At 41.1% G+C, this 27,266-nt stretch overlaps 1 protein-coding gene across 10 annotated transcripts in view; it reads right to left on the bottom strand.

Annotated features, from left to right (window-relative positions):
• Positions 1 to 27,266, bottom strand: part of tmem94 (transmembrane protein 94) — a 224,964-nt gene that overhangs the window by 56,584 nt on the left and 141,114 nt on the right. For all 10 annotated transcript variants that reach the window (XR_009793510.1, XR_009793509.1, XM_061809568.1 and 7 more), the window contains 4 exons: positions 21,490 to 21,671; positions 5,428 to 5,560; positions 5,220 to 5,338; positions 3,402 to 3,501 (listed from right to left, as the gene is read on the bottom strand). Coding sequence is in view for 8 of the 10 variants with exons in the window: in XM_061809568.1 (XP_061665552.1) it covers positions 3,402 to 3,501; positions 5,220 to 5,338; positions 5,428 to 5,560; positions 21,490 to 21,671 (534 nt within the window). In the remaining 2 variants the exon portion in view is untranslated. The remainder of the gene's footprint in view (positions 1 to 3,401; positions 3,502 to 5,219; positions 5,339 to 5,427; positions 5,561 to 21,489; positions 21,672 to 27,266) is intronic.

The raw sequence follows: 27,266 nt of genomic DNA, 5'->3' as shown, positions 1-27,266 counted from the left end.
CCACAGAAATGGTTAATCACCTCATATTATTCCATATACACAACAAATACTCTTGATGCATAACCAATTCTGAAATCAGAAGTCCAGGATTCAGTTACTGTAAGAACAAAAAAAAAAAAAAAAGGGAGATTGGTAAAAAAAAAAAAAAACCTTGCAACAGTCGAACATTTATTACATCTGACCATTTAAAATTTCACTTCAAATTTTACCAAGAATCATAGGAATTGATGGACATGATTTGCTTCCACGGGCCACAAAATCACGTGGCTCCCAGATATCGAGTTTGACATCTGTGGGTTAGGGCATCTGCGTCACAGTTCTGAGGACTTGGGTTCAAATCCCGGGTCCGCTGGTGTGGAGTTTGCATGTTCTCCCCATGCTAGCATGGGTTTTTGCCGGGCACTCTGTTTTTCTCCCACGTCCCCATAACATGCATGATGCAGAGAGTCTAAATTACCCTTATGTATGATTGTGAGTGTGAATGGTTGCTTGTGTAAATGTAACCTGCGATTGGCTGGCAACCAGTTCAGGGTCAACCCCAACTCCTGCCCAAAGATAGCAGGGAGAGCCTCCAGCACTCACACTTTGTGAGGATAAACAGCTGTAGATGTAGGAATGGACGCATTGGGTACCCACAATTGGTTCTGCAGTTTTATCTATTGTAGTCAGAGTTTGTCCTTTTGTGGTGCAGCACTAAACCAGACTTATGGAAGAACGTCGGACTCATTTGATGACTGCTACGTAGAACTGCCACAGGAGCTTGCTCAGAAGCCGCAGGAAGTAGATCTTCAACTGGGCCTGTTTGAGGATTGAGTTGATGTTGCTTTTCCAACGTCAGGTACTGAGAGACTGTAATTCCAGGAACTTTAAGGCCACACACAAGGCAGTTGGACAGAGTGAGGGGCAGGTGTGGCAAAGGATGCCTCCTGAAGTTCATGATCCTGGGCCATTCACAGGAGCATGTCCTGGGTCATTGATAGGGTCTAATCCAGGTGAAACACGCCCAGAACACCTCACCAGGAAGGCGTTCGGGAGACATCCGAATCAGATGCCCTCGGTACCTCATCCCACTCCTCTCAATGTGGAAAAACAGCGGCTCGACACAAATCACCTCCTGCATGACCGAGCTTCTCAGCGTCTCTCTAAGACTCCAGAAATGCTACAAAGGAAACTCATTTTGGCCTCTTGTATCCAGAAACTTGTGCTTTCAGTCATGATCCAAAGCTTGTGACAGTAGGAACACAGATGGACCGGAAAATTGAGCGCTTCGTCTTTCAACTTTACTCCTTAAACATAAAACGGACCCATACAAAGTCCGCATCACTGCAGACGCTACACCGATCTGCTTGTTGATCACTCGTTCCATTCTTCCCTTACTCATGAACAAGACCCCTCCGCATGGGGAAGGATCTCATCCCCGACCTGGAGAGGACACATCACCCTTTTCTGACTGAGGACCATGGTCTCAGATTTGGAGGTGTTGATTCTCATTTCAGCTGCTTCAGCCTCGGCTGCAAACCGCTTCAGTGAAAGTCTCTTTATGCGAGATCCCAGCTTGATGAAGCCAACAGAACATCATCTGCAGAAAGCAGAGATCTAATAATGAGAACACCAAATCAGACTCCCTCTTTGCCTTGGCTTTGCCTAGAAATTCTGTCCATAAAAGTTATGAACAGAATCGGTGACAAAGGACAGCCATGGCGGAGTCCAACTCTCACCATAAACGAGTCCGATAATGCGGACTAAAATCTGACACTGTTTCTACAGGGACCGAACAGCCAGTATCAGGGGGCTCGGTACCCTGTACTCCTGAAGGACTCACCACAGGACTCCCCAAATGAGACTGTCAAATGCCTTCTCCAAGTCAACAAAACATGTATACTGGTTGGGCAAACTCCCATGCTCCCCCAAGGACTCTGCCGAGGGTGTACAGCTAGTCAGCTGTTCAATGGCCAGGACAAAAACCACTCTGCTCCTCCTAAATTTGAGATTCAACTTTCCAACGTACCCTCCTGTCCAACAACCCTTGAATAGACCAGGGGGGCTGCGGAGTGTGATCCCCCTCTAATTGAAACACAACCTCCTGTCCCCCTTCTTAAAAAGAGGGCCCACAACCCCAGTCTGTCAATCCAGGGGCACTGTCCCCGATATCCACGTGATGTTGTCAAAAAGTGTCAACCATGATAGCCTCAAAATATCGAGAGCCTTTAGGAACTCCAAGCAAGTCTCATCCACTCCCGGGTCATTGCCACAGACGAGCTCTTTAACCACCTTGATGACAGGAAAAGCTCAGGAAGTGGTTGAGATGATGATTATGAGAAAGGTTGATATATTGTGCATCCATGAGAGCAGGTGGAAAGGTAGTAAGGCTAGAAGTTTACTAGAAGTTTAGGAGCAGGGTTTATAGTGAAGAAAATACGTATTTGAACACCCTGCTATATTGTAAGCTCTCCCACTTGGAAATCATGGCAGGGTCTGAAATTTCCATCGTAGCAGCATGTCCACTGTGAGAGAGATAATCTAAAAAGAAAAATCCTGAAATCAATTTATTTGTGTGATACAGTTGTAAATAAGTATTTGAACACCTGAGAAAACCATTGTTAATATAGACTAGATGCTGTCATATTAGGGCTTGACGCGGAGAAAGTGTTTTAGTCTGTCGATTGTTTTTTTTTTTAATATAAGATACTAGAGAGATTCCAATTCGATAAATATTTTACTAAGACCATACGAGACTTAGATCACAAACAAATTGCTAAATAACGACTCGACGGAGGACTATCTGATGGCGTTGAAGTGGTGAGGAGTTGTCGGCAGGGTTGCCCTCTTCCACCCTGATTGTTTGCTCTTTTTATCAAGCCACTGAGTCAGTGGATCAAACAGAATGAGAAAATTAAGGGCATCAAGGTGATTGATGAAGAACATAAAATTGCTCTGTTTGCAGATGATATTCTGATATATTTGGGACACCCCTCCAAATCCCTCCCAGAATTACTTATAACTAAGAGAATATGGCCTGTTATCAGGTTATAAATTGAATACGCAAAAAACTCAAATTATGTCAATTATTCCCCTAGCCAGCGCATCAAGGAAGAACTCAATGTAAATTGGAATTCAAAAACAAATATTTAAGGATGACTATTACTATAAATCTCAAAACAATTATATCAGAGAACGACGACCCCTTAATCTGTAAAATTAAATCGGATTTTAACCAGGTGGAATCTGCTTCCTTTTGTAGTGAACACTTTTCCAGAAAAGGCAGGAACATAGTGACCTACAAGAGCGGAGGTAAAAGGATGCAGGTGAATTATTAAAAGGTAAACAGAAAAATAAGACATACAGAGGTTTAAATTTGTTATATACTCTAGCGATAACTCATTCAGTAAATGAGGACATACTCTCAGGGGTGCAGTCAGTGAAGAGTGGCACCAATAGAGGCACGTTGTCAATGTTCTTCAAATGAGGTCTAACCTGCTGGATGCCACGTGGAAGCTTTGCCTAAAGACAAATAAAGAAGAAACATCACAAGGCAAGACAAAGCTCCTTCAATTTTTTTTTTTAAATTGCTAAAATGAAACATTTTTTACCCAATTGGATAAGTCACAAAAACTGTAGTAACCCATCAAGCAATTTTCGACCGCTGATGCAAGGTCGGGTCAGAGAGGCAAATAGCTTTTGCAGGGATGCCCAGATTTCCCTCTCCCAAGTCACTTCATCCAGTTGTTCCGGGGAGATTGTGAGGCGTTCCCAGCCCAGGTGAGAGACAACCTCTCAGGAATATCTCACCAGGGAGGCATCAGAATCAGATACCTCAGCTGGCTCCTTTCAATGTAGAGGAGCAGTGGTTCTACACTGAGCTTCCTGGATGACAGAGCTTCTCAACTTATCTCTAAAAGAGAGGCTGGACACCATGCCGAGGAAAGTAATTTTGGCCGTTTGCATCCAAGATCTGTTCGTTCAGTCACAACCTAAAGCTCATGACCATAGGATAGTGTAGGAATGTAGAGTGAGCGGTAAACGGAGAGCTTTGCCTTGTGGCCTTCTTCACAGTTAGTGTCCACCAATGGGTTCGGTGATTTCCACCATGACAGGCTCTGACCTCACCCCCACCTTCCTCCTTGCTGGTGAGTTGGGTCACCATCACGTGACCAATTGACAGCTCCGCCCCTCTCTCCACACGAGTGTCCAAGACATGCAGCGGCAAGTCCGATGACACGACCACAAACTAGATCACCTTGGGTGGTGGGTGTCCTGGTGCCAAGTGTATGTGTGGATACCCTCGTGCTGGAACACGCTGTTTGTTATAGACAAGCCGTGATAATCCAACCAAGTCTTTTCAGATTTCACTGTCATTGCCCACATAAACATTCAGGTCCCCCAGCAAAATGATAATGATCTCAGCGGGAGTGCTCTACAGCACCCCCTTTAAGGACTCCAAAAAGAATGGGTACTCTGAACTGCTGTTTGATACATATGCACAAAAAAATCATTAGGACCCGTCCACCCACCCGAAAGCGGAGGGAGCCTACTCTCTTGTTCACTGTGGTGAACCCGCAACGTACAGGTGCCGAGGCTAGGAATAATAACTATACACACACCTGCTCGGCTCCTCTCGCTGTGGGCAACGTCAGAGTAGAAAAGAGTCCTACCACTCTCAAGAGGACTGGTACTAGAGCCCAAGCAGTGTGTGGAGTCTGACTATATCAAGTAAGAACTTGTCGACCTCACACACCAACTCGGACTCCACAAGAACCCTATTGCCCCTCCCAAAGGTGGTGAGCAAATTGGAAAGGGGACCCACTTTTCTGTTTTGGGCTGTGCACAGCCAGGACCCATAAATGCAATCCCGGCCACCAGGTGCTCGTCTTCGAGACCCACCTGAAGACCTGACTGCAGAAGAGGGGGCCTGGTGACCCACATGCCGGCAAGGAAAACATCTATCCATTTATATTTTACATCATTGGAGTCTTTTAGTTGTGCTTTCACTGTTCCCTCACATAGGACCTGTTCGCCATGGGTGAGCCAAACAGTGGGGTGACGCCCCAGACAATTTAGCTCTGAGGATTATTGAGAGACACAAATCCCTCCACCATGAAAAGGTGACAGCTTCCATGAGGGGAATGTAGTTATTACAGGTTAATTTAAAAAAGTACTTATTATTTTTACAATTAATTCATTAAAAATACTTATTTTTTTTAAGTAAACATAAATGTTACCCGGTTGCAGTCTTCCAGAAAGCTGGGAACATCACTGTCTGTGGGCTGGAAACTTGCCAGGTCTGAGTGAACCTCTTCCTCTGACAGCAATGGACCTTCTGCTTCATCTCGACAATATGCTTCAAATATAATTATACTTTTAGGTTACCCTGAGGTAACAGAAGAGATAATGAGGCATTTTCAATATGTGTAACAACCACATTCCCACCTTGATTCAGGTCTTCATGGACGGAGCCATGACATGGGCTGAAGGGCGTGCCTTCACATGGACCGTCTCCATTTGAAGTCAGTGAGATATGACAGTTCCAACCTGTCTCTAATCCCATCTTCTCTGCAAAAACCTACACACACAAACTAGGTAAAAATTGTGGTCTTGTGTATTTGAAATCTACCAGGTTATACTGTATATATATTATATGCTGTTGAGTGGAGGCATAATAACATTTAATGCATCCAACTGGTGGCACAAAATATTAAAATCTCAAATCAGTCCTGTGCTCACTCAGCGCGCCGGTGGCCGTTTCCTGGCCCGAGTACCCTGCCCTTCTGCTCTGCCTGCCACCCTGGATTTTAAATGCACTACACACACTCATCTCCTTTGTCTTTTAATGCACCACATACAACCTTCCCTGGGGGGAAGGGTATTTTGGGTTATTAGGCAGTAGTGCATGACTGAAAAGTCTAAAATTTCTGTAATTTTTCAAAAATAACCTAATGATCTGGAAACTATCTTTGGAGGATGTGGCACCTGGCTCACACACACAAGTGTTCCGTTTCCTCTCGACTTGTTGAACAGTGCACAGCTCTTGGCCAGCAGCTAAAATTGATAATTGAACACACAGATATGAATACTGTAATTTCTTGTATATAATGCGCAAGTTTTTCCCAAAATATTTAAAAAAAGTTAATACAGCGCATTATATTTAGGTATGGATGAAAAATAAAAAATACACAATGTATAGTCGTATACAGGTACATGGAGTGGTAAAAATGTATGCATATACATTTTAAAATGATATTTGATGTCTTATGTTACACATTTATACAGTGAAGAAAATAAGTATTGAACACCCTGCTCCCACTTAGAAATTATGGAGGGGTCTGAAATTTTCATCATAGGTGCAATGCACTGTGAGAGAGATAATCTAAAAAAAATCCAGAAATCACAATGTATGATTTTTTTTTTAACAATTTATTTGTGTGATACAGTTGTAAATAAGTATTTGAACACCTGTCTATCAGCTAGACTTCTGACCCTCAAAGAACTGTTAATCCGGCTTTAAAAGTCCACCTCCACTCCATGGATTATCTTGAATCAGATGCACCTGTGTGAGGTCGTTAGCTGTATAAAGACACCTGTCCACTCCATACAATCAGTAAGACTCAAACTTGGCCAAGACCAAAGAGCTGTCCAAAGAGACTAGAGACAAACAAATTGTACAACTCCACATGGCTGGAAAGGGCTAGGGAGAAACTGCCAAGCAGCTTGGTGAAAAAAGGTGCACTGTTTGAGCAATCATTAGAAAATGGAAGAAGCTAAACATGAAAGTCAATCTCAATCAGAGTGGAGCCCCATGCAAGATATCACCTCGTGGGGTCTCAGTGATCCTTAGAAAGGTGAGGAATCAGCCCAGGACTACACGACAGGCTTTGGTCAATGACCTGAAAAGAGCTGGGATCACTGTTTCCAAGTTAACTGTTGGTAATACACTAAGACGTCATGGTTTGAAATCATGCACGGCATGGAATGTTCCCCTGCTTAACCATTTAAGTTAAATGACCATTTGGAAGATACAAAGGAGTCATGGGAGAAAGTTTTGTGGTATGTTGAGACCAAAATGGAACTTTTTGGTCATAATTCCACTAACCGTGTTTGGAGGAAGACGAAATGATGAGTTCCATCCAAAGAACACTATCCCTACTGTGAAGCATGGGGGTGGTAGCATGATGCTTTGGGAGTGTATTTCTGCACATGGGACAGGTTGACTGCACTGTATTAAGGAAAAGATGACCGTGGCCATGTATTGTGAGATTTTGGGGAGCAACCTCTTTCCCTCAGTCAGAGAATTGAAGATGGTCCTGGCTGGGTCTTTTAACATGACAATGATCCGAAGCACACAGCCAGGAAAACCAAGGAGTGGCTCCATAAAAAGCATATCAAGGTTCTGGCGTGGCCTAGCCAGTCTCCAGACCTAAAGCCAATAGAAAATCTTTGGAGGGAGCTGAAACTCATTGCTTCTCAGCGACAGCCCTGCAACCTATTTGATCTAGAGAAGATCTGTGTGGAGGAGTGGGCCAAAATCCCTCTTGCAGTGTGTGCAAACCTGGTGGAAAAACTACAGGAAGCGTTTGACCTCTATAATGGCAAACAAAGGCTACTGTACCGAATACTAACATTGGTTTTCTCAGATGTTAAAATATTTATTTAAAGCTGTTTCACAGAAATAAATCGTTAAAAAAAAACATACATTGTGATTTCTGGATTTTTCTGTTTAGATTATCTCTCTCATAGAGGACATGCACCTACGATGAAAATTCCAGACCCCTCCATGATTTCTAAGTGGAAATATTATATATATATATATATATATATATATATATATATATATATATATATATTTATATAATATATATATAATTCTTGTACTATAGCAGGGTGTTGAAATACTTTTCTTCATTGTATATGTAACGGTAATGTGAGCCCCCAACCTGAGCTCTCAGACCTCCTCGGGGAGCTTGCATTTTACGATCGTTACCGTAGCATGTTTGTTGCCAGATCAGAAACGACTCCCCGTGAGTTCGTTTTAACTTAAACTAAGGATAAAAAATATCAACTACAATGGCTAGTTGTGCAAGTGCGTTTAAAAGAAAGGTGTCATCATTCATGCCGATGATGCAAGGAACCTGGAAGCAGTGCAGCAGTCTAAAACGAGAGCTCAATGGCTTCATGTCATTATCACAACAACATGAGCTCAAACTACGTGGTACGAGCGTCATGGGCACATAAAAATATAAAAAACAGGAGAGCACACACAATTGAAATGAATTGAATTGCAATTGAATTTATTATTTTTTTAAAATGTGCCAATTACGCTTGTTTCTACGTAGTTTGAGCTCACATTGTTTTGACGCCATAGGAAAAGCTACTACAGATTGTAGCCGAATGGAGGGGGAGAGGCTGCGCTATGCAACCCAAACTATTGGGATTAAAAAAAAAAAGTTTTCATGTTTCAAGTGTTTCAAAATTCCATGGATGGCACAGAGGATGACATGCAGTGGGAGCAAGATGGGATGTTCATGATGTAATGCAAGAGGGACTGGAACTATAGCAAGTCATCAATGATGAGATCCACAGCGATCCACCAAACGTAGCTACTATGTATCTTTTTTGGATTGGAGATGAGTCAGATGTTTCTTTTGAAGGCTTGGCCAAGAATGTGTAGTGGATAAACTGCACTATGCGCCAATGTTTTATGCACAAATATTTAATGCTAAAAAAAGATACAGTGTTAAATGGTTTATATTTTTAAGACTAATATGTGTTATCAACAGTATTAATAAAATGTGCCATCATTGAGCATTTATTTTAGTTGGTTGAGGGATTCTGTTATGACAATTACAGGGACCAAGACAAGCATGTCCGGTACATCAGCACATGCACAATGATTATTAATGATTGTTGTTTTTTGAAAAACAATACATGTACAAACCTAACAAAATATAAATACAGATTGTTACGTGAGAATTTAGAGTAAAATCCCCTTACTCAAACCAGCAAAATATGACAAAGCAGTTGTATTGCGTTTCAGACAATTTAATCACACACACAATGATACAACACAAAAACGATAAAACAACTAACACAAAATAGAAGTTCAAAGACAGAGTAATTCAGCCAGGCTACGAATAGTTACCAGAGTTTAACAAACAGGCAAATGTTCTTTCCAGGGAATATTCCAAGTCAACAAACGTCCAGAAATGTCCAGGGACGATAGGCTCCGTTGACGGTCCTTCTTGGTCTTCTTATAAAGCCACTCCTCAGAACATTCCAGAATTCAGCATCACAAAAGAACATAAAAGTATGAAAGGAAAATAAAGAATAAAAATACACGCAGACACGCACATGCACACGCACACACACACACACACACACACACACACACACACACACACACACACACACACACACACACACACACCACACACACACACACACACACACACACACACACACACACACAACACTCTCCCACTTAAGGAAAAGCAAGTTACAGAGAAACTGTCGTAATATAACTAAGCAACACTTAAAACATGACAAAACAGAACAGAAAATAAAATTAACAGAAAAAGAATTGAAAACAGAAAAATACAACAGAAGTACCAAACAACTTTACACCCTTGAGAACTCCTGAATCCTCTTCCATTTCGTAAACGATGACATCTCCATGTAGGCTTTGACACCTTCCAGACTCGATGTCACGTTATTGACGAGCCGTTGGAACGTTGCTGGGGCATTCTTCAAGCCATACGGCATTACTTTGTATTGATACAATGCACCAGGTGTAGCGAATGCGGCAACCTTCTTTGCACGGTCCGTGAGCGGCACCTGCCAGAAGCCCTTCAGAAGGTCAGACTTACTCACGTATGTAGCTTGACTGACGTGATCAATGCAATCATCCACTTTCGGCAGAGGGGAGGAGTCAGTTCGTGACAGTGAATTGACAGTTTTCATGTTAGCGCAGCAGCGCCAACCCCCACCACTCTTGGGCACAAGTACACAAGGTGAACTCCATGGACTGTCACTGGGTTCAATAATGTCATTGTCCAGCATGTACTGCACCACCTTCCGCAGAAACGCACTCACAGAATTCATTCGATATAGGTGTTGTTCAGCATCACCCACATCTATCTCATGACTAACTAACTAGGCATCATCAACTGTACAATCAGTAAATGGGGAGGAGAGTGTTGTTGCAATACAACTGACTTGATTGTTCTTTAACAAATTTTCAGACTTATCAGTCGGACCTGAGGAGTTTGTAGATAACTCATCAGCCTCTGAGGCTACAGAATGAACCATGAATGTCATCAACTTCACTCTGTATGAGAAAGTCTTTTGGCAAAAAAAACCTTGCAATTGTCAGGAGACTGAAAAGAGCTCTTGTGAGTCAAAAAATAATTATCTGCCAACACCGCTGCATTATCCAAGGTTTTAACATTCTGTTCATTCAAATAAGTCCCGAGATCGGAATGAACACAGAGCTTAAATTCCTCCATCAAAAATAACTGCCTCAAACTCTGTCAATCTGAAACCCCCTTTGAACTACACCACCTATCAACCAAAGTTTCCCTTTTCCTAGCAAACTATACAAAGCTCTCATCACCCTTTTTTTTGAGTACTTCTAAATTTCTGACAGTACGCTTTGGGCACTAACTCATAAGCTACCAGTAGGGTCTTTTTGACAAAATCATAGTCAGAACTTTGCTCGAAAGCGCCGAATATACATCCTGAGCTTTTCCCTTTAAGACGATGTGTGATAGCATAGTCCAAGACTCTTTAGGCCACTTGAGGTTTTCAGCAACATTCTCATAGGACAGGAAATACCAAACTTCTTTCTCACTGAAAGGAGGGATCATTTTGGCATACCGGGTAATATCATAAGATGAAGAACTAACTGAATCAGAGGACCTTTCAAGTTTCTTAAGTTGAATCACTTTGTCAAATTCTATTTTTTTTCCAAGTTCTGTCTTCCCTTAGTAGTTGTAGTTATAATTCCAGTTTCCTTAATTCCAAAACGTCTGAAGGTTCCTCTTTTACCAAGGCAAAAACATCAGGAACAAAATTTCTCTCAATGTAATGACTCAGAACAATTAAAAAAAAATTTGAATTTTCTCATACCAGGTTCGGCATCAAATCGGAAATGACTAGCAAGTTGCAGAACCTCAGACTTGTGTAAATCACAGACTGATTCACGGGGAGAGGACCTAATAAAGTGCTCAAGTCTAAACTAAATTTTGCTGGCTTCACAATTTAAGTTGCAAATGTGCTAAAAAAATTAAGCGCTTTTAAACAGATGTCAAATGAATTAGATCCCGGACGAGCCCCCAATTTTGTTACGTGTGAATTTAGGGTTTGGGTTAGGGTAACAACGAGACTAGGCGAAAGGAAAAGAAGAAGAGGGTGTACCCCACCTCCTGTCTGATGACAGCTGGCATATGCTAGTTTTTGCATGTTGTGGTGTTTTTTGGTTTGAGCATACTCGCGCAGTCTGCTTCAACACACTCAAGGTAGCTTCGCCTTCTCTGCACACTTGGGGTAGCTTCTTGTATGCACGCTTGAGGTAGATTCTTCTTCAATGCACGTTAAAGGAACAAATAAGCCACAGAGTTTACAATGCTAGAAAAAAGTAGTGGTTTGTAGTCCGGAAAATAAGGCAATCTTAGAGCAATTTACTCTTGATGAAAATTTCACCAGATGTTGGGAACAACCCAAGAAATATACAAACATATACAGATACACATAAAGAAAGTATACAGGGTTTATACTCAGTCTGACCCAAAAACTGTAAGGGCTTTTTAGGGGCATTCTTAGGGGCTGACACGAAAAATTTAGGGCCGTCACGGAAAAAATTTAGGGCTGACACGAAAAATTTAGGGCCATCGTGGGAAATCAAGAGTAAGGAAAAAAGACTCACCCAATGGTGCCATCAACCGTTCTTGGTTCATCAAATGTTCCAGAACCTCAGTACCTGTGACAGTGATTACCTGTCGCCCCTTGTGGTAGTTCTCATTGATATGACCATTGTCTTCACATCACAGTCTACGGAAAAACAATTCTAACTACAATTGCAACTATATACACAAATGTCTTCTACTGATGTCTGTCTCAGGACCCCTACTCGAGCTCCTTGAGCCTACCCGGTGCCTCCTCTATTTGATGCTGCAGAGGTGCCAAAGTGGCTCTCTTGTCCTTTGCTCTGCCTCTGAGTGCATTGGCCTCGGTGATAAACCTCAGATTCCTCTTTTCTTCTGCCTCCTCACACAGCCTGTCAGCCTTCTCAATAAGCGTAGATATGTCAGTCTCTATTCTGGCTTTTTTGGCTTTGAGGCAGTTGAGATGAAAAGTGGGCAGCGATGCCAAATGTAGCCAAGTACGAAGTCTTCCTTTTCCCACAGTGGTAGTTTTTAGCAATGTCACTGTCTGGGAACATGACTGCAAACACTTTCGAATTTTTTTCAGAAGATTTGTAACTCTAATGGCTGCAGATCACTTTTAAAGTCCACACGATCTCTGCCTTTAACGAGTCCGTCTTCATGTATTAAATTACGTTCATAAAGCCTGACTTCCGGCTGGTTGAAGTCGATAACTGGACAACTGTATGTGTGCATGCACTGCCAGTACCACTGCCTGAAGTTGATGCTTCATTATCTTGATATTTTAGAAACATATTCATACCAACGGAAGAGGAGAGTTTTCGCCAAATCAGCGTGTGTCCTGTTTTTCCGGTGCGACTCCAGTGTTTTGACGCCCATCTTTTCAAGCTGGTAACTCTGCTTAAACAGATGGCAGTAAAACATGTTCCAATCTTTTGGATCTCAACGAACCCAGCTCCCGAACTCCTGACTTTCAACCCACGCTTATTGGAAAAATGCACTTCCCCATGATACAAGTTGGATCGATGAAAGAACTACGCTACGTCATAATGAAGACGAAGTGAAATGCCAACTCACGGAAACAAACAATGGAATATCGACAAGTTGGCGACTGGTTGTCAACACGGTGACTTCTATGGCAATTTCGGGCTGTTTTTGACGCCAGACGGATCGCTATTTTTTTTTTTTTTAAATAAAAGAATTTTTTTTTTAGGGAGAATTTTGGCGGTAGAGGTCCTCCCTTTTATGTTTTTTTTTTTTTTTTATTTAAGGCCTTTTTAGGGGCTTGACCGGTTTTTGCGGGTTTTTAAAGGACTTTCAGGAGCCCCTAAATGCACCTTCGAACATTTAGGGGTTTTTAGGGACTTTTAGGGCCGCGTGCGAACCCTGGTATAACAAATGAAACAAAGGAAAAAAAGTATTGAACATGGCAACTGATATTTATTTCTTTGTACAAAGGCTTTATTTACATTCACAGGTATAAGAAGTCGGATGCATTGCTCTCATGTGACTTCGGCCAATTCCTCCACCCAAGCAGCCTTTAAATCTTGAAGGTTTCAAGGGTTTCTTTTATTGACTTTGAAGTTCAGTTCCTTAGATAGATTCCCAATTGGATTCAAGTGAGATTATTGGCTAGGCCGTTCTACCAGATGAATTTTTCCCCTTGAAACCAATTGAGATTTTCCTTTGATTATTATCTTTATGTTTTGGGTCACTTTCCAGATGAAATGTCCACCCTTGTTTTACTTTCACCATCCTCACAAATGGCAGCAGGTTTTGGTCAAGAATGTCAAGAATTCAACATTCCTTCAATGTGAAGTTTATCATCATGTTCACACCTCGGAACTTCACTGCTTGTACGGTGTTTTTAGGGAGATGTTCAATGCCATGTCTCCTCCAAATATAGTGTGTATCATGGCATCCAAACAGTTAAAATTTGCTCTCATTGGAGAGATTTATGTTCTTAAAAGGATTTAACTGGCTTGTCCAAATGTTGTTCAGCAAACTTCAAACAAATTTTGACATCCTTTTTTTTTCCCTGCAATGAGGTCTTGCGTGATGAGCGTGCATAGAGGCCATGGCAGCCGGATGTATAACTCACCATTTTCCTTGTGACAACAGTCCCAGGAAATTCCAAGTTTTGAAGCTCTCGACAGGTACTCTTTGGCACTTGTACAACTTTCTGATTATTCTTTGCACTTCTCTGTCAGAAACCTTGGGATGAGCAAGAGCTAATATTCATTTACACTGACAAGTGGGTGGGTTGTTCGATTATTGATAGTTTTTAGGTGTTGTCTTGGCTTTCAATGCTTTTTTGGACCTCTATTCATGTATTCAATAATTTTTACTTGTCATTTCACTTGATTGCATACAACTTATTTTCTGATATTTGGATGGATGTTGTACTTTCTTTTTACGTGTATATTACTTGGGGTGTTCCCAAAATCTGTTGAAAATTTCACAATCGAAATATATTGTATTATATGATGTGTTGGATACTTACTTCATCCACTGCTTATGTAACCCAGTGAGGTTTTTGTTCAATATTATTGAGTTTTGAATTCTTGCCATGGGCTCATCACCTAAGAAAGGTAAAAAACGCACTGGAGTAACGTAAGCATCCTGGACTGTATCTTGGTCTGAAAGTGGCGTGATAGAGCTGGTCTCCCATTGGCTATCGCGAGAGCATCTTCCTGGCATCCCATTGGCTAGAAGGGATGTCTTTAGCCATGATGCACTTCCTGTATCTTCGTTTGGGTGGCGTGATAGAGCTGCTCTTACCATTGGCTATAACATAGCACCTTCCTGGGATCACATTCCTCCATTGGTTAGGAGTGATGTCAGTCTTTACCCACGATGAACTTCCTGTATTTTCGTCACCAAATCCATTGTTAAAAACTAGCACACAGCCGCACCGTACAAATTCTGAGAATTCATCTATTTTCACCATAGGGGCCAAGAAATTGATCACCAGTGGCAGTGAGAAGACGACGAGAATTGTTTTGTAATTCAAAACAAAACAAGAAATCAAGAAATCAAAGGAAATATGAAAAAGACATGTGGTTGAGAGACATCGCCAAAGAATATGGCCAAAATCCTTCAACAATCGCCACGATATTGAAGCAGAAGTAGGTCCTAAAAGCTGCAACTCCTGCCAAAAGACTCTCTGTCATTTTGAAGAGGAAGTCAGTGATTGATAAGATGGGGAGGCTGTTACTTCTTTGGGGAAAGGAAAATGAGATAGCTGTCAGCACAATGACTAAGGTCATAATTTGCGAAAAAAATACCACCATTTTTAATGACCTCCTAAAAAAGGATGGTGGCGAGGGAACTTCAAAACAGAAGCCACAACTTAATGGACGTCGAAGACAAAAAAGAGGAGGAAAGCGACTGAGTCGGCAGAAGAAGAGGCATGCACAGTCCCTACAATCGTGTGTAGGGACTTTGAATATTGGGACTATGACTAGGAAAAGCTCAGGAGTTAGTTGACATGATGATTAGGAGAAAGGTTTATGTATTGTGTATCCAAGCGAGCAAGTGGAAAGGGAGTAAGGCTCGAAGCTGAGGAACAGGGTTTAAATTCTTTTACCATGGAGTAGATGGGAAAAGAAATGGAGTATTGGTTATTTTAAAGGAAGAGCTGGCTAAGAATGTCTTTCTATCAGAGAGAGAGAGAGAGAGAGAGAGAGAGAGAGAGAGAGAGAGAGAGAGAGAGAGAGAGAGAGAGAGTTCTGATTGGTGCAGATTTCAATGGACATGTTGCCGAAGGAAACGGGTGATGAAGTAATGATGGGTAAGTACGGCATTTAGCAAAGGAACTTTGAGGGTCAGATGGTGGTGGATTTGCAAAAAGGATGGAATTGGCAGTGGTGAACACTTATTTCCAGAAGAGACAGGAACATAGAGTAACCTACAAGAGCAGAGGTAGGAGCACGCAGGTAGATTATATTTTGTGCAGACGATGTAATCTGAAGGAGGTTACTGATTGTAAGGTTGTGGTGGGAGAGAGTGTAGCTTGACAGCATAGGATGGTGGTGTGGAGGATAACTCTGGTCGCGGGTAGGAATATTAAGAAGACAAAGGTAGAGCAGAGAATCAAGTGGTGGAAGTTGAGGAAGGAAGAATGTCGTGTAGCCTTTCAGAAAGAGGTGAGACAAGCTCTAAATGGACAGGAAGAGCTCCCAGAAGACTGAAATACAACTGCTAAGGGACTCAGAGAGGCAGGCAGGAAAGTATTTGTGGTGCCTTCTGATAAGAAAGGGAAGAAGGAAACTTGGTGGTGGAACCCCAAAATACAGGAAGTCACCCAAGGAAAGAGATTAGCGAAAAAGAAGGGGGACATGGAAAGGACTGAAAAGAGGCAGAAGGAATACATTGAGATGTGACGTAGGGCAAAAGCAGAAGTGACGAGGGCTAAACAAGAAGCATATGACGACATGTACACCAGGTTGGGTACGAAAGAGGGAGAAAAGGATTTCTACCAGTTGGCCAGAGAGAGGGATAGAGATGGGAAGGATGTGCAGCAAGTAAAGGTGATCAAGGATAGCAATGGAAATATGTTGACTGGTGCAAGTAGTGCGCTCAGTAAATGGAAAGAGTACTTTGAGAAGTTAATGAATGAAGAGAATGGGAGAGAAGGTAGAGTCGAAGAGGCAAGCGTGAATGACCAGGAAGTGTCAATGATTAGTAAGGGGAAAGTTAGAAACAAAATAGAATGAAAAATGGAAAGACAGTTGGTCCTGATGACATACCAGTGGAGGTATGGAACAAATTTGGAGAGGTGGCTGTGGAGGTTATGACAAACTTATTCAATAGAATACTAGCAGGAGAGAAGATGCCAGAAGAATGGTTGAAAAGTGTCTTAGTCTCCATTTTTAAGAACAAAGGTGATGTTCAGAGCTATGGAAACTATAGAGGAATAAATTTGATGAGCCACACAATGAAGTTCTGGGAAAGAGTAGTGGAGGCTAGACTCAGGACAGAAGTATGTATCTGCGAGCAACAGTATGGTTTCATGTCGAGAAAGAGTACCACAGGTGCATTATTTGCCTTGAGGATGCTCGTGGAAAAGAGAAAGGTCAGAAGGAGCGACATTGTGTCTTTGTGGATCTAGACAGCCTATGACAGAGTACCAAGAGAGGAACTGTGGTACTGCATGCGTAAGTCTGGTGTGGCAGAGAAGTATGTTAAAATAGTACAGGACATGTATGGTGGCAGCAGAACAATGGTGAGGTGTGCCTTAGGTGTGACAGAGGAATTTAAGGTGGAGGTGGGACTGCATCAGGGATAAGCTCTGAGCCCCTTCCTGTTTGCAGTAGTCATGGATAGGCTGACAGATGAGCTTAGACTGGAATCCCCTTGGACTATGATGTTCGGAGATGTTATTGTGATCTGCAGTGAAAGCAGGGAGCAGGCAGAGGAACAATTAGAAAGATGCACTGGAAAGGAGAGGAATGAAGATTAGCCGAAGTAAAACAATGTATGTGGATGAATGTGGGGGGGGGGTGAAGCTCCAGGTAGAAGAGATAGCGAGGTTGGATGACTTCAAATACTTGGGGTCAACAATAGAGAGCAATGGAGAGTGTGGTAAAGAAGTGAAGAAATGGCTCCAAGCAGGGTGGAACAGTTGGCGGAAGGTGTCTAGTATTCTATGCGACAGAAGACTCTCCGCTAGGATGAAGGGCAAAGTTTATAAAACAGTGGTGAGGCCAGCCATGATGTACGGATTCGAGACGGTGGCACTCAAGAAACAACAGGAAGCAGAACTGGAGGTAGCAGAACTGAAGATGCTGAGGTTCTCGCTTGGAGTGAACAGGTTGGATATAATTCGAAACGAGCTCATTAGAGAGACAGCCAAAGTTGGATGTTTTGGAGACAAGGTTAGAGAGAGCACCCGTAAATGGTTTAGACATGTTCAGAGACGAGAGTGTGAGTATATTCTTAAAGGGGTGCTGAGGGTGGAGCTGCCAGGCAAAAGAGCGAGAGGACGACCAAAGAAAAGGTTGATGGATGTTGTGAGGGAGGACATGAGGACAGTGGGCGTGACAGAAGATGCACGAAAAAGATGGAAAAAGATGACACACTGCGGCGACCCTAACGGGACTCATTGTTCCTGCTAATCTAATCAATGCTTGTTCAAATAAAGTCCCATTTTGGAAAACTGTCATTGAATATTTTCTTATTTTTAGGTCTATAGTGCTTATCAACACCTTGGTGAGATGGTGTTGGGGAATTCTAGGTAGAAAAACGGGTGCCACTTCCATCCTGATGTGTGGCTAAAATTTGTGGCAGATGGCCAAGAGTACAAAGGATTTAAATGGTCTACACCCAGAATTATTTTTTGTTTTGTCTTTGTGTAAATGTTGATGTAAATTTTTCTGAAGTAAATATACACCACAGAACTAAGAATGTCGCACTTTTATTGAACTGTATGCTTACATTGTGTATAAATATGTTTCTCTCATAACATTTTCACTGAATGCTTATTAGGTCTGTAAATTTGAGCATCTTGAGGCCACCTGAGGTTAAAATACTGTTGCAGTGTTCTCAGATGTGTGTTCCTTTCTCATGAACAGGCACTTCAGTCTGGCAACTTTTAGAATGTACCAAAGATGGAGATTCAGCATCTGCTGGTTCGATGTCAACCTTTTGTGCAGAATCTGTAATTAATACAGAAAAATAAGGTTCAGAGTTTATAAATGAGAAGAAATGTATGGATAAAGCACAGCTGTATTTCATTCAATGTCATGGTGCACAAATTATTTTTGATAAGTTGAAAACAGGTCTCCTATTCTGTGAATGACTAGTATGTAATACTCCTTGTTTTAATGCTATAAAGTATCCATCTATCCATTTTTCTAGCTGCTTATCCTCACAAAGGTCGCAGGGAGTGCTAGAGCCTATCCCAACTCTCAACGGGTGAAAGGCAGGATACACCCTGAACTGGTTGCCAGCCAATCGCAGAGCACATCGAGAAACAGCTGCACTCACAATCACACTTCGGGGCAGTCTAGCGTGTTCAATTAATATTGCATGTTTTTGAGAAGTGGAAGGAAACAGGAGTGCCCAGAGAAAACCCACGCAGTCACGGGGAGAACATGCAAACTCCAGAGAACATGGGTCATCAGCATTGTGGGGCCAACGCTTTCCATCTGCTCCTGCTGCCGCCATTTGTACACAATATTATCCCGTTTTTCTAGTTGAGAATGGTCAAAGGATTTGCGGTTATAAAATATTTTTCATGACAAATGACATATGCTGCTTTAATTCAACCACGTGAACAGTGTTCAAACTTTTCAGAAAATAAAAGATGATCAACATACCTTCTGCAACTTGTCTTTTAACAAAAGGTCTTGGCTGTTTTGGTACTTTCTGTGGGGGGGGCTGAGCTGGTCGAACTGTGTCCAGGTTCAGCAGGTGATCCAATTTCGCGTTTGGTCGCATTAGCAACACTGATCTGTTCAGGTGTCGGAACTGTCTGTATGGCCGGCACTGATCCAGGTTTTAACAGTTTTTATATTTAAAACCCATCTCAGACAGAGTCCAGGCTGAAATGTTCACTGCATACGGCACACAGCTGACCGCGTTTGGAAAAATTAGCTCTCTTCATTTGCACAAACATGACCCACTGTCTTCTGAGGCTTGGGTCTTTTGGAAAATAAGGTAACTGTGACCAGAATCATTCGAATTGCTCCAAAACTGAAATACACGCGTCTCCCCATTTTTAAGGGTTGCTTTTAGTTTATAATCACTGAAGAACTCTCGAAACAAATGGGTTTCTCTTTGGCGTCAACAGGCAATGCCACGAATATAAGCTAGCTGTGACCTCAGATGTGAGCCACAGGAAAGGAGGCACTTTTCAGGTATAGGAAACTCGGTCAAAGTTCGTGAACTTGAATTCATAAATACTTCTATTTTTTGGTAAAAACATCGAACAAGACAACCATTTTATGGTACAGTTGAACATAGATTTTCATCTAGATGAGATAATTTGCGTTCCAAAATTGACGTTACATATACTTTAATCCTCTTGAACAACAGTGCCTCCTTCCACATACACTGTCCAAAGCCATTACAACCATTTCACATTCTGCACAAAAAAACTTGTGTACTAAGTATCAGCCATCAAAAAGACAATGGGTATGGAAAGTTTTCAGAGCCCGGAAATCTTTTTACTCTTTATGTTGCAGCTATTTGTTAATATATAATTTCGTTTTCCCCTTATTAATGTACACACAGAGTTTATATTGACAAAAAAAGTTCAAATTTTAACTGATTTATTTAAAAATAAATTAACATAGACCAGCCATAAGTATTCAGAGCCTTTGCTCTGACACATTGAACTCGGGTCTCATCCACTTTTTCAGATAAACCTAAAGATGGTTCTGCACCTTCATTAGTCTGACTGTGTTTGATATTTCTGATTGGACTTGATTAGGAAAGTCATACCCCTATGTATAAAAGACCTTATAGCTCAAAATCATAACAGAGCAAATAAGAATCATGAAGTCAAAAAGAATGGTCTGAAGAGCTCAGAGACAGACAGCAAGGCACAGATCTGTCCAAGTTGCACAAAAAAATTCCTGCAGTGCTTATGGTTCCTGAGAGCACATTGGCCTCCATAATCCTTAAACGGAAGACGTTTGGAACAATCAGAACCCTTCCCAGAGGTGGTCGTCCAGCCAAATTGAGCAATTGGGGGAGAAGAGCCTTGGTAGGAGAGGTAAAGAAGAATCCAAAGAGGTTGAGCTCCAGAGATACAAACGGGAGATGGGAGAAAGTTCAAGAAAGTAAACCATAATTACAGCCCTCCAACAACCAGGGATTTATGGCAGAGTAGCCAGATGGGAGCCTTTCCTCTGTGCAAGACATGATAACTCAAATGGGGTTTTCAAAAAAACAAAAAACAAAAAGAAAAAAACCTGAAGGACTCCAAGATGGTGAGAAATAAGATCGTCTGGTCGGTTGAGACCAAGACAGAACTTTTTCAAAAACCAGGCAATTCTCATCACCTGTTCAATACAGTTCAAACAATGAAGCATGGTGCTCGACGCATCATGCTGTGGGTTGTGTTTTTCAGATGCAGGGATGCTGGTTGTAATGGAAGGAAACATGAATACGGCCAAGTACAGGGATATCCTGGAAGAAAACCTTCTCAAAAGTACTCATACATTCAGACTAGGCCAAAGGTTCACCTTCAAACAAAACAATGACCCAAAGCACACAGCTAAAATACAGAAGGAGTGACCTCAGAACAACTCTGTGACGCTTCTTGAATGACTCAGCAAAAATTTCAACAATTCCCTTTTTTTCCTGTTAATATGGTGTATAATATGGTATGGTGTGTACAGTAATGTGGAAAAAATGAACTTAAATGAATTTAGTATCTGGCTGCAGTACAAAAAAAGTGAACAATTTAAGAGGGTCTGAATACTTTCCATACGCTCTGCAAAGGCTAAGTAATACAACAGCTGTTGAAGACAAACCTTTTGAAGGACGAATAGAAAGACCCACCCACCCCGAATGCTGTGCTACAGGGGTAAACCTTGTGATGACACACATCAAATGACCTTAAGACCATTTATTTCAAGTGTTACTGTTTTTATTTTTTTTTTACCTTGCTACGGAGTTCGTCCTCCATGGAAAAGTAAACAAATCGGATGCATGCCGTGATCAGTGCATCAATGAGTCTGACTGTGTCCAATCGGGCCTGGAACTGGGATGAAACCATGCCCATGAAGATCTGTCCACTTAGGGCTTGCACACTGTTGTCACTTTCCGTTCCTTCACCAATACCCTCTATTAGAAAAGGGAAAAGATGCATTAGACCAGGGGTGTCAAACTCCCTTTGGTCTGCGGGCCGAATACAGCTTAATTTGAGATCAAGCGGGCCGGACCAGTAAACTCATTGCAAAATTACATAGAACTAACAATAAGCCCACTTGTTTCCTTTGTATTAGTCACTAATACTAATAATTAGTGCAAAGAATGAGTAAATTATCAAAATGTTTATTAAAAGAATTTTCCTTTTACATTATGAACAATATATTATGAACAAGAGAATAACATAACATAAATAACGTATGTGCAATTTTAACAACACTTTTACATAGTTAAAAATATATTTAAGTGTGTTGTACATAAAACTGATCACAGAAATAGTAACAATGGTGAGCGAAAAACTGCAAAATCTGTTTCGAGTTCGCTAAAAACCTGAAATCTTTTCTCAAACTCCATCAACAGCCCTGAAATCTTCTCTTTGTACCGTTTCACGTCAGAATTAACGCTTGCTGCGCACATATCTTGTAAACAGGGAAAATGAGCGGGTCACCGCTTGCCACCTGCGTCTACCATAACCCGAGCTTTAACTTGAATGCACGTGTGCTGTCATAATACTGTGTTACGATTTTTTTGCGTCCCTGCAACATTTTGTTAAGAATATTCAAGTGCTCAGTGATGTCAACCATAAACGCAAGGTCCTGCAGCCACAGATGGCACTGTAATTTCTTAACAGGTTTACCTTTTTTCTCCATGAATTGTCCGATTTCATCACGCAAATCAAAGAAGCGTTTAGCACAGCACCTCTGCTTAACCATTGTACGTTCGTGTGATAAGGCACACCATGGATAATGTTACAGTCACTGAGAAAACTGTCAAATTGACGATGATTGAGACCTCTGGCTCGGATGAAATTAACAGTTCGGACAACCACCTCCATGACGTGATCTATTCTTAGCGATTTGCTGCATAATGCCTCCTGATGCAAAATGCAATGAAATGTCCAAAAATTACCTCCCCCATTTGCGGCTTGTACTTTATCTTTGAACTTTGTCACAACACCTGCCTTTTTACCGCTCATTGACGGCGCACCATCAATAGCCAGGCTTACGGCGCGTGGCCAGTCCGCTCCGACTCTGTCCAGCGCTCCAACGACTGAGCTGAAAATGTCCTCAGCTGTTGTGGTGTCGATCATCGGCACCAGCTCGAGAAACTCCTCTGTGACATTCAAAGTCTTGTCAACTCCACGAATGAATATGGCCAGTTGAGGGACGTCCGTGATATCAGTACTCTCATCAATCGCAACAGAAAATGCCACAAATGACCCCACTTTGCGTTTTAGTTGGTGGTCCAAATCTGCAGAGAGTTCCGAAATCCTGTCTGCCACGGTATTTCTTGTCAAGCTTATATTGGCGAAAGCATGTCGCTTCTCAGGACACACAATTTCAGCAGCCGTCAGCAAGCAGTTTTTGATGAACTCTCCATCACTGTACGGCTTTGATGCCATTGCTATTTGGCTCGCAATTAGGTAGCTGGCTTTCACCGCAGCATCACTGGCTTTTCGGCTCCGGGCGAAAACAGATTGCTGTTTCTTCAGACGCGCCATCATTTCATTTCCCTTCTGTTTTCTCAATTCTCCAAGCAAACTGTTGTATTTTAAACCATGCTGAGTTTCGTAATGGCGCCGAATATTGTATTCTTTAAGCACCGAAACTTGCTGCTGGCACACCAGGCACACGGGTTTCCCCATTTACCTCCGTGAACATATAAGAACATGTCCATTTTTCTTGAAAAGTCCGACACTCTGTGTCTACTTTTCTCCTTTTTGACAGACATTTTGCCGATGAGGGTGCGAGGCAAACGGAAAAGTAGATAATGTAATTGTCGCCAATAGACGCTGTAAAGACGTTCAATTTTACCAGGTCAAGGTGGTCCTAGTTCCGCCGCAGTGTTGCTTTCATGTTGTCTGCACGTACTAAAACACTGCGCCCCCCAGCGGATAATACAAGAACTACAAATGTTAAAGAAAATTCATATTTTTTTATACAATGCAGCTTTCTTCCCCGGGCCGTACCAAACCACCAGACGGCCTGGATCCGGCCCGCGGGCCGTATGTTTGACACCCCTGCATTAGGCAAAGTCCAAAATTATTGGCCATATGCACCTTGAAATGATCATCCTTAGAATGAGTCCATGGATTATTTCTGGCCTTTTTTGGGGATGGAAAAATTATGACAAGAGCTGCTTTTGGGGGGTAGACTATCGTTCACTCACTCACTCACACACTCACACACTCACTCACTTACACACACACCACACACACACACACACACACACACACACACACACACACACACACGTTTTTGCTACTTTGTGTGGACTATGACTCTCTGAGTTCATTGTGAAGACCGCCACTTCCACTATAGCTGGAATGATGCAACTCACATAGCCATCACTAGAGGGGTTTAGAGAGCCAGAATGTCACTTTAGATTGCAAAACACTCCAACTAAAAACCCAACTAAAAGCCAATCTTATTTTTATGTAGTTGTGTGGACTTGGCCCCTTGTTGCTAGGCAGATTTGATGACACACACGTTTGATTTTAAAATTTCTCGCTCAATATTATTCAAACAAAAGACACTGTATTGCTCACATTTTGGAGACTTATTTCAGCAACATATAGCACAGCTAAATTGAATACCATGTGTTTTTTTTCAATTCACCATTGTAAGTTTCCCCTATTTTAAAATGAAAGTGAGATGTAAGACTTGATAGCAGAATACCTTTTTTAATACAACTGTAGTATTTAGTATCCATTGTTGTTTAAAAAATATATATGTCTACTTTCCCCTTTTTTGTGACAATTGAATTGTGAATTTGATTTTGAATATCCCTCCAATCATGATTGCAGAGAATTGGTTCTGCATCTACAGTGCCGTGAAAAACTATTTGCCCCCTCAAGATTTCAGTTTTTGGGGTTTTTTTGTTTTTTTGGGGGGGAATAAATCTCAAACACAAAGGTTTAAAATCATGAAACCAATTTTAATATAACTCAGAGACAACCCAAAGAAATACAAAATGCATTTGTCAAATGACATCTTAATTTATTAGAACTCTATGCTCCTAGTTGTCACAATACTGCTCCATTTGCTTCATAACTACAAGGCTTCTAATGACATTTCTTTCTGGGAAAAAATATGTGATCCGGACCTGAAACAGAAATCAGAAATGAATAAATGTACTGGCATTCACACTGAAAATTGTTTTGTGTTATATAAACAGTAAAAGTATGACAATTCTGCTGTGCTATATACATAGCAAAAACAATCTTAAAGTGAATTTATCCTAATTCGAGTGAAAATATTTTACTCCACTTACTTTTAATCATTTTGCCCTTTTACACCTAAGTTTTCTGAAAAGAAAGATCGTAGTCTCTTCTGTTTTATGTAGAGAAGTTAAACCTTTCTTAAAATAAGTACAGTAACTATTTTTCCAACAAGAAATAATGAGAAACAATTCATTGAGTAAGATTTGGTGTCTTTTCAGTGACTTGAACTCATGGTTTTTGACACAAATTATTTTCAGGGAGGTTCTAAAGAGACATGGTAACAGAATTATAGACACACTACTGTGATATCCTCATGACAGTGGTACAGAATTGCCAACCTCAAAGTTCAATACAAATCACAAAATCACTGGAAAAAAACATCTAAATGTCCAGATTTTTTAAATCATGGCAAGCTGTATTAGAACAAAAATAAGTCTGAATACTCTTCAATTGCACAAAACTATTACAGCAAACCCTCTCTACTTTGCGCATCACCTATAGCGGATTCAGTGCATCACGAATATATGACCCCCCCCCCAAATAAAAAAAAAATAGCCGGATCGCTGCGTACCAATGCGTCATGACATGGACCAATGAAGCCAAAAATAAATAAATGAAACAGCTTGCATACATTAGTTCAGTACTGTAGCGGGAAACCGTCTTGATAGGGTATAATGCGGCATCCCCGTTGAAACAACAAGGACCTATGAATCAAATAAATAAATAAACCCATTTACCCCTACTTGGCGGTTTTTTACTTTTCACGGGTGGTTCTCCAACCACAAAAAACGAGGGATTACTGAACTGTAAAATCAGTCATTCAGTTAAGCCTTTATCCTTTTAGGCCTCCTTTTGAAATTACTTTTTTAAAGCCTAGTTATCCAATGTTAATGTTTAAGAAAATGTAAATACCGGGAAAATATAACCCAAGTGGATGTTAAAATCCTCTTGGTCCAAATTCTATACTTGAAATTTATACTTCTATTGCAGAGGCTGTGATATCTACTAAAAATGACAGCTTGGAATAATCCCACCTTTTGCATGATTCCTTAAGCACATAACGCATATAAGAATTGTTGACCGCATATCATTGGTATTTTCCCAGATATTGTTGTCAAAGATTCTAAAAGAGTAACTTTTAGGGTGAGGTCTTACAAATTCAGCCATCTATAGATTAAGTTGAATTTACTGTGCAGCCCCAAACATCACATTTTAGCATTATTATTTTCAGTCAAATCCATCCAGGAGTTCCTGAGATACAGTATATCATCACTAGTGAAATTTTGCAATTATGTTACAAAATGTCTGTTAACATGGCAACCAACCTGATGTTTTCAAGTTTTTATAGAACATTATGGGTTCATATATAATGTAAAAATTTCAAGGTTACCTTTATTATGTCCCGGTTGAAATGTACCTGCTACTCTGGTCTCGTCTTCTTTTTCTTCATCTGTAGAGTAGAGTAATATAAAAAGGACGAATTTCAAACTGCTGAGAATAAGGCAAAGATATAATTCTCAAAATCTCTTTACGTTTATTGACACACCAACTTCTTTATTTTCTGACACGGATTTATTTTTTGTGATGCATCTAAGGACGCGTTGAATTAATTGAAAAATTGTTAAAAAAAAAAAAACTTAAAAAACTCCACACATTTAGCGTGTTTTACGTCCTCAGAATGAAAGTGGGGAAAAAAAATAGAAAGGTTTGCTGACGTTAGCAACAGTTTCATTCTGCCGGAAAATCCCACGGACAATTAAAAACTAACCCTAGTATGATGAAATATCAAATATGTCTTACCTCGATTAGATGCAAGTTGTTTTCATTCGTTTTTCTTCCAGATCGCCACATAAATAGCTTTTCACAAGCCTCGTCGGTTCTGCAGCAAGCTTGATTGTGTTTTAGATGATGCATTCACTTCCACCAAGGAAATTCAGAGCACCGCAAACCTCATGTTGAAGGGAAATAGATAATTCGACGGTTGAGATTCAAAAATATTACCTCAGGCAAAACAAACGTATAGTTGACACCAACATCAGCAACTTGAACAATCGTTCATTTTAGTATAAATAAACATGGTGACTTACATGTCAATCCATGTAGTTCTGTAATTTCCGTAGTAATTAAAAGCAACGTCTCATGCAGGTGCATTCCCCTCCCCTACAAGTGTCTACCAACTTCCAAAAGCAGTCACAGAAACTCTCCCCTCCCCCACTTTGGTTTGATGACTGCACAGAAACTAACCAACAGGTTGCATGTAACAGAAATATAGTTTGAGCAATGTACTG

Source organism: Syngnathoides biaculeatus, chromosome 22 (genome assembly GCF_019802595.1).
Source record: "Syngnathoides biaculeatus isolate LvHL_M chromosome 22, ASM1980259v1, whole genome shotgun sequence".
NCBI classification, from domain to species: Eukaryota; Metazoa; Chordata; class Actinopteri; order Syngnathiformes; family Syngnathidae; genus Syngnathoides; species Syngnathoides biaculeatus.
The sequence above is the reverse complement of the archived record's forward strand: the minus strand, read 5'-3'. Positions and strand labels throughout refer to the sequence as shown.